This window comes from Melozone crissalis, unplaced genomic scaffold, assembly GCF_028551555.1.
Source record: "Melozone crissalis strain CALT ecotype California unplaced genomic scaffold, PUWL_Pcris_2 ptg000013l_1, whole genome shotgun sequence".
Classification (NCBI taxonomy): domain Eukaryota; kingdom Metazoa; phylum Chordata; class Aves; order Passeriformes; family Passerellidae; genus Melozone; species Melozone crissalis.
Genome location: NW_026535791.1, coordinates 40,540,837 through 40,549,190, shown reverse-complemented (window position 1 = coordinate 40,549,190; position 8,354 = coordinate 40,540,837). Strand labels below are relative to the sequence as shown.

At 39.6% G+C, this 8,354-nt stretch overlaps 1 protein-coding gene across 2 annotated transcripts; it reads left to right on the top strand.

Annotated features, from left to right (window-relative positions):
- Window positions 1–86: 86 nt before the first annotated feature.
- Window positions 87–4,249, top strand: LIG4 (DNA ligase 4). 2 transcript variants are annotated; one of them, XM_054271669.1, is made up of 2 exons: window positions 87–132; window positions 661–4,249. In XM_054271669.1, exon 2 carries the CDS (start codon window positions 673–675, stop codon window positions 3,409–3,411), a length of 2,739 nt encoding a protein of 912 aa, XP_054127644.1. In that variant the 5' UTR covers window positions 87–132; window positions 661–672; the 3' UTR covers window positions 3,412–4,249. The 2 variants fall into 2 exon arrangements, with proteins under 2 accessions (XP_054127644.1, XP_054127645.1); XM_054271670.1 differs by having other exon boundaries at window positions 96–148.
- The last annotated feature ends 4,105 nt before the right edge of the window (window positions 4,250–8,354 follow it).

The following is an 8,354-nucleotide window of genomic DNA, read 5'->3' as shown; positions in this document are numbered from 1 at the left end:
CCCCGCCTTTCCCCGCCCCGGGCTCCGCCGCCGTTCCCCGCCCCGGCCCGGCCCTGGGGAGGAGCGCGACGTCACCGGGCTGGCCCTCCTCTTCCGGGCGCTGGGCAGCCGGTTGTTAGCCTGGCTTCGCAGGTAGCCGTGGCTCCCCGTGAGTCTGCCCGGGGTGGCCGTTCCTCCATGCCCCGGCTGTGTGGTCCCGTGCAGAGCGGGCGGTGCCCGTTCCCCCCGCGCTGTGGCCGTAGCAGCGCCGTGCCGGGCCGTGTGGGGCCTGTCCGGACACCGCTCCCTGCGCCCGCACGGAGCGGCCGGGGCACAGAGGCCGAGGCGGGTGGTGTCGGGGGCAGGCTGCGTTCTCGGGGAAGGTGGAGGAGGAAATCACCGAGCACTGAAAGGGCCCGCCTGGGCAGCGGCGGGAGGGGAGCGCGGTGCCTTCTCCTGCCGTGCAGACCAAAGTCTTGGTGATGCCGGTGTTTCAGTGTCGCAGCCTCGCCGCTGAGTTTGACCCTTAAATGAGGAATCAGCTGGCGACCTTTAAGAGAGTGGTTAGATCTTAGGTAGAAAAATTAGAAAAAACATAAATCCTAATTAGATATGGGGGTTTTTTTTAGACAGAATAACCTGCTGTTTTGTTATAAATACATAATTTTGTTTCGTTCCCAGAAAAACAGACTGATGGCTTCTGCACCTGTTTCACAGCCTCCTCCTAAAAAAACGGTGGCCTCTCACGTGCCTTTTGCAGATCTCTGTTCTACTCTGGAGCGAATACAGAAGTCCAAAACTCGTCCAGAGAAAACCAAGTATTTCAAGGATTTTCTGGATTCCTGGAGGAAATTCCATGATGCACTCCATCAAAAAGAGAAAGATGTCACAGATTCCTTTTACCCAGCCATGCGGCTTATTCTCCCACAGTTGGAAAGAGAAAGGATGGCATATGGAATTAAAGAAACTATGCTTGCAAAGCTCTATATTGAACTGCTTAGTTTACCAAAAGATGGAAAAGATGCTGCAAAGCTTTTAAATTACAGAACGCCTACGGGCTCACGTGGAGATGCTGGAGACTTCGCAATGATCGCCTACTTTGTGCTAAAACCTAGGAGCCCAAAACAAGGCAGACTGACAATAGAACAAGTCAATGAACATTTAGATGCAATTGCTAATAATAATGTTGCTAAAAACAAGGGTCAGTTAAAGAAAAGTCTTCTGCAGTTAATTACCCAGAGCACAGCACTAGAACAAAAATGGCTTATCCGAATGATTATAAAGGATCTAAAGCTTGGTGTTAGTCAACAAACTATATTTTCAATTTTTCATCCTGATGCTGCTGAATTGCACAATGTTACTACTGATTTGGAAAAAGTTTGCAGACAATTGCATGATCCCTCTGTCTCACTTAGTGATGTTTCTATCATGTTGTTTTCTGCCTTTAAACCAATGCTTGCTGCTATTGCAGATGTCCAACAAATTGAGAAACAAATGAGTAACCAGACATTCTACATAGAAACTAAGCTGGATGGTGAACGTATGCAGATGCACAAAGATGGGGATGTGTACAAGTATTTTTCCCGAAATGGGTTTGACTATACCCAGCAGTTTGGTGCTTCACCCCTTGAAGGTTCATTAACACCATTTATTCATAATGTATTTAAGAGCAATATACAAAATTGCATTCTTGATGGTGAAATGATGGCTTACAATCCCGAGGCACAAACTTTTATGCAAAAAGGAAACAAATTTGACATAAAAAGAATGGTGGAGGACTCTGATCTGCAGACCTGCTTCTGTGTATTTGATGTATTGATGGTTAATGATCAGAAGTTGGGGCATGAAGTACTCAGCAAAAGATATGAAATCTTAAGTAGTGTATTTACCCCGGTGAAGGGCAGGATACATGTTGTCCCTAAGAGAAGTGCCAGAACAAGAAAAGAAGTAATTGATGCTTTAAATGAAGCCATAGATAACAGAGAGGAAGGAATTATGGTGAAAGATCCCATGTCCACCTACAAGCCTGACAAACGTGGGGAAGGCTGGTTAAAAATCAAGCCAGAATATGTCAATGGACTGATGGATGAGCTGGACCTTTTAATTGTTGGTGGTTACTGGGGGACGGGGTCTCGTGGTGGAATGATGTCTCATTTCCTATGTGCTGTTGCAGAGACACCCCCTCCGAATGAAAAGCCGACCATTTTCCACTCCATTTGTCGTGTTGGCTCTGGCTATACCATGAAAGAGTTGTATGATCTAGGCTTGAAACTGGCTAAACACTGGAAGCCCTACCATAGGAAGGACCCTCCTGGTAACATTTTGTGTGGAGCTGAAAAACCTGAAATGTACATTGAACCTTGCAACTCTGTCATAGTTCAGATCAAGGCAGCTGAGATTGTTGACAGTGATATGTATAAAACCGACTGCACTTTGAGATTCCCCCGAATTGAGAAGATAAGGGAAGACAAAGAATGGTATGAGTGCATGACTTCAGACATGCTAGAAGACCTCAGAAGCAAAGCACAAGGAAAGCTGGCATCTAAGCACCTTCATATAGATGAGTATGATGAGCCACATGAGAAAAAAAGGAAAACTGTTTCAAAGGTGAGGAAGGTAATTGGAATAGCTGAGCAGTTTAAAGCTCCTGATCTTTCTAGTGTAAGCAAGGTTTCAAATGTATTTGAAGATGTTGAGTTTTGTGTTATGACAGGAATGGGAAAATACTCAAAGTCTGAGCTGGAAAGCAGAATAGCCCAGTGTGGTGGCAGTGTGGTACAGAACCCGGGGCCGGAGACTTACTGTGTCATTGTAGGAGCTGAGAATGTCAGGGTGAAAAACATCATTGCTTCCAACAAATACGATGTGGTGAGGGCAGAGTGGCTCCTTCAGTGTTTTCAAACCAAAATGCTGGTGCCTTGGCAACCAGCCTTTATGATTCACATGTCTCCTGACACAAAAGAACATTTTGCTCGTGAGTATGATTGTTATGGAGACAGCTACACAGCAAACACAGATGTTGTGCAGCTCAAGGAAGTGTTCTCAAGAATGAAAGACAATAAGGCAATGCCTCTGGACTTGATTGCAGAGCTAGAAGAACGTTATTGGTGTAGCAGTTGTCAGCTTGGTATATTCAGAGGAAGCACTATTTATGTGGACTGTTATGCTGTTGTTAATGAGCCCCAAAGCAAAATCCCTGGAACTACACTTTCAATTAGAGCTTTGGAGCTCCGTTTTTATGGTGCAGAAGTAGTTTCTCACCTTGAAGAGGGTGTGTCCCATGTTGTTGTGGGAGAAGATTGTTCACGGGTAGAAGAGATGAAAGCACTCAGGAGAACATTTGGGAAAAAATTTAAAATTGTATCTGAGCTGTGGGTAACACACTCAGTGGAGGAAGGAGTCGCAAAGAATGAAAATCAGTACGTAATTTAAAGCAGTTTTTAAGATTGGAGCAAAGGCACAATTAGACTCAGATTGTGTGAGGTTGTCCTAAATTTTTTGTGTGTTTTTGTGTATATTTAAAGCTGGCTCTGGCTAAAGAATAACACTGAATTGCTGAAATCAGAGGAAGGCTTTTAATTTTACTGTTGCGGAAGCAAGAGGATGCTAAACTACGTTGGAGGGAAAAAAAACACCACAAGATAAATAATTTAAGCCTTTTAATCCACAAACAGGTCTCAGGAGAGATCTAAAATTTTACATAAATAAAATATGTTTGAAACTGGCTAGTTTGTTTTAGCTTTAATAATGCTTGCCTTCATTGTTCAAAATGGAGACAATAATTTATAATAATTTATAATTATTATTTAAGGGAGATTCTGCTGTTTATTGTTTGCTGTCAATTTGCAATCACATTCATGTTTTCTGGACTGGTTTTGTATGTATTCCCTATGCTAGAGAATTCAGTAATTTATAAACTTCATCTGGACTATTTTAATTTGCTTACATTGGTTTTAGCATTAAGCGCCACACAGCCTCAGAAGCACTTTGATTGTAGGATATTGTGTAGATTCCATGTTTCTTTGTGTAAATAGCCTTTGTACAAAAGAACTGAAACTTTTCATTGAGCTGATAATGAATTAATAATGACCTATATATGTATGAAGTGCAAATCAATTACTTAAGAATTGTAATAACCTCCTGTGCTTGTTACAGTTTAAGTGTGAATTGTGACAGGACTAGGCTTTTACAATTAACCATCAGATTATCTTTTAAAAATGCTTCTTAAGTTATTGTAGGATTAATTTCCAAATATCCAGTTCAATGTATATTTTTCCAATTACTAAATAAAATCTATTTTCAAAGTCTGCCTGGTATTTATTTTTAGTAAGCAGTCACTTTTGAAAAGCACAAAACTTGATTTCTTATTTTACTGTTAGATAATTAATGCATTATGTTTGAGGGGAGAAAGGTTGAGGCCTTGTTTCTTGTTATGTCAGCATTGGTATCAAACAGAAATTAAGTTAGGCAGACCATGCAGTCAGTTTTTAGCTGACCTCTTTCTTCTATGCTTTCCGTGGTCATGTTCATGCAAAAGTTCCTGTAAAAAGAATTGGGAATTGTTATATAAAAGGTTTAACGGAAGTATTGAAATTTTGGTTAATTGGAATTGTAGTGATGTCCCTTTAGTGTATTAGCAGCTCCCTTATTATCTGACATACACTCAATAGGTAAAATGTATTAATCACTGTCCACAAATTTCCCATCACCAGGCTTGCTTTGCTCTTTTTCTGAGTGGGGCTGGTGTGGTGGGACATGGTTTTTGTTGGTAAGGATCCTGCCTTGTGCCTGCCTTGCTGTTCCCTCAGCACACTTTCCCTTGTGGAGCAGCCCAGTTGCACCCCTTGACCCAACAGGGATTTGAATGAATGAAGGAAAGCCTGGCCTCTCTCTGTTACAGAAATCCTCACCTTTCTTTTGTTCCCCTGTGTTCATCTGGGCCTGAAGTTTGGATGTGACCTCCCTTCCAGAAGCAAATTAAAAAATTGTGGAAAGCTTGTCACCTTTCTTCTGTAGTACATCTGTATGGTGAAACACTTAAAAACTGTGTGGTTCCTGTTGCTCAATTTCCAGTTACTCATTTCTGAAAGAGTTCATCTGTATGTTTTAAGAGTCTGTATTAATATCCTTGAAAAGCAGAAAACCTCTTTACAGGTGAAATCAGTCAAAATCTGTCAGCTCTAGTAAATAACAGGTAAGATGTACTATTCTGTTTATGGCATCGCAGTGATCTGGTGAGAGATTTTAAAAAGCTCTGTAGCTTGCTTGGGTTTTTGCAATATTTTGTGTCACTCTTTCTGTTAAAATACAATCAAAGGCCATTTAATCTTTTCAATCTATATATAATTGCAACTTGAATTCCTTCAAAAGAAGGACTTGGAGTTATAAAACGTCATGAAAAGATTAAAAAAGGTTTGTTTGAAGGTGACTAGGGAAATGCCTTTTAACATAGTTCAACTGAGCATAAAGCATCTCCAGCTGGTAACAGCTGTTGGACCACAAAGCAGTAGATGGGCCTGTAAAATTTTATGGAACTATTTTTTTGCTGTAAGGGGATAGGAATGAGAGAACTCTGTATATTTGACTTATACAAATGTAACAGTGAAGGAGCTTGTAGGTATAATGTTTCTCCATGTTCCTTTCTGGAAGCAAGGAAATTAAAAGGCATCAACCTTAAAATTATTTTCTTTTAGGAAAAATATATTTAGCATTGTATTTGGATGTTTTTAACAGATGTAGATTTTCTTTCTATGTAATTTTGGGGACGATTATCTTGAGAGAACATATAAGGGAGTTGAATTTAAGCTCAAACTGCAGGCATTAATGTTCACAGCATATGTGATTATATTTGAAAACTGATGTAATAAGAATGTTTCAACATATATAATTGTCACTAGATTAGTGACAAAATATATTTAGATCTATTATTCTGTTAATATTACAGGTAGAGGAACTATGTAAAGCTATGAAACCACAGTTCATTTTCTCCCTGTTGTACATAAAGTAAAATACATTTTCCAAGACTAAAGTTGCCATAAATAAAATATCAGGGATAAAAAAAAAAAAGGATTGTTACACACAAAATGAGCGGGGATGGTGTGAGGGGTTGCGTATTCCATTATTTTATCCTCAATCTTTCCCAGAATAGAATGAATTCACATAGTCTGGTTCTGTATAGGGTTGTACTTGTTAAAATAACTTAACTATGGTATTTCTAAAGCTTTTATGAAGTTCAAATTTACCTTTTGAAATAGATTCAGGTAGAAGGTTGTTTTGTTTCATTTTTTATAGAAGTCCTTGTGGTTCTAATTGAAATTTTTATAATTTCTCTGGTGTTTTGTGTTTTGTTATAGTACAAGACCAGCTTGATGGAGAAAAGTAGAGCTCTAGAAGTTTTTTCAGCCTTTGGAAGCCTTCTGACACTTTTCTGTAGTATTCCCATAGACAGCTAATATGGGGTAGATGAATGGACAGGGAAGTGGACTGAAAGCTGGTTGAAATGCTTGAAGAGTTGTTATCAGCAGCTGAGGTACAAGACAAGAATCAATGAGCACAAAATGGAACAGGAACTTTTGCTTAAAACTAGGAAAATTCTTACTGTAAGGGTGGTGAAACACAGGAACAGGTTACTCAGAGGGGTTGTGGAATCTCCGTTCTTGGTGATATTCAATGTACAATCAACTACAAGTTGCTCTACCTGACCCTTCAGCTGGACAGTGTTTGACTAGATGATCTCAAGAGGTGCCATCCAGCCTCAATTGTTCTGTGAATCAGCTCTGAACTAAGTTTCTCATTCTGAGTTTAGATGTCTTGTGGATGGTCAAAGTGTCAAGTGCAGTATACATTGCAAATTTAATGTTGTTTTTTTTTTTAAATTTGCAGGACAACAGATATTAGTATAGCTAACTCTCTTTATCAGCATGACTTTTAAAGCTGCACATTAAACTGGAGGAAAAAACAAAGCAAACCAAGAAAACCCAAAGCATAAACCAAACTGAGTTACAATGAACATCAAGGTTGTTCAGTCTCCTGAGCAGTGGAAAGAACTCTCTAAGTGCTGTGTGTAAATGTTTAAATACTAGCCGTATCTTAAAAAACAGAAAAGCTGGTGTTCAATTTGAGATTATATATAACTCTACCAATTGTGAAAGTGAAAACAGGCTCCAGTAATTTAACCACTTTAATCTGATTGCCCAGTCTTGATTTGGGGGTGCTAAAGTAACAGCTACTTTCTTGTGATGGTAGACTTTACAAACATAAACACTACAAATCCAAGGAGGGGGGAGGATTTCTCCATGTTCTTGCAGATGGAAGCTTCCTCCTGCAGCTAATGTGCTTCAGCCTCAGCTGACTTTGCTTTGGCAGCAACAGCAGCAAGCAGAGGCAACATGTTCTCTGAAATCTCTGTTTTTAGCCTGCACATGTTACACCTGCAGCTAATGCAATAACTGTCTGGTCAAAGGCAGTTGGATAGGAGTTCCTGTCAGTGCATAAATATGTGTATTCAAGTAAAAGACAGCAAATAGATGAGTAACACAGCTAGTCTCACTAAGTTTTTGTGGTTGCATTTTTCCTTCTTGGTTTCCCACAGCTTCTCTCTTGAGTTTGCCTCTTTTGACTAGTGTATTATAGATTTTATATGTCAGACCTGTGTGCCGCCAAAGTGGAATGAATTTGTACATACAGTTTAAAGTTAGTTCTCATACCTCTCTGTTATGCTACACTCTGCCCTGTAAACATGTTCATATATAATTATAGCAAACATAGTTACATATATCTGGATTTGGGTTTTTGTTGGGTTGGTTTTTGTTTGTTTGGGTTTTTGTTTTGTTGTTGTTTTTGTTTGTTTGTTTGTTGGTTGGTTTTTATGGTTACTTTGTTTGTTTTGGGGTTTAAAAAAATATTTTACTTAAGATCTTTGAGTGCTGTTACAGTAATAAAAAAAGATTATTCAAGGCAGAAGTAAATATGAACATGATAGGTGTCACATTGTTCAGGTGTCTGAACATGGTTGTATGAAGAAAAGAGAAATAAACAGGATAGCCAGTTTTGCTGATTACATCTCTCTGTAACTGAAACACAGCAGGTGCTGGGAGTAGACTGCCTGACACTGCTGTAGCAGCAACCAATGCAGAGCTGTGAGGTCACACGCATTAACAACATTAACAAAGTTAATAAATAAAAGACAGTAAACCCCCCACAATTTTACTCTTTTTCCCCCTCTGAATTATGTGGTAACTTGAGAATAATTTTTTCTATATCAATTATTTAAATTCTTATACTTGGTGATGAAGAGCTGTATGAACAGAACAACTGCTGCATACAGATCTTGTACAGATTCCTGGCAGACACTCAGTAAAGGCATCTAAGGTGGA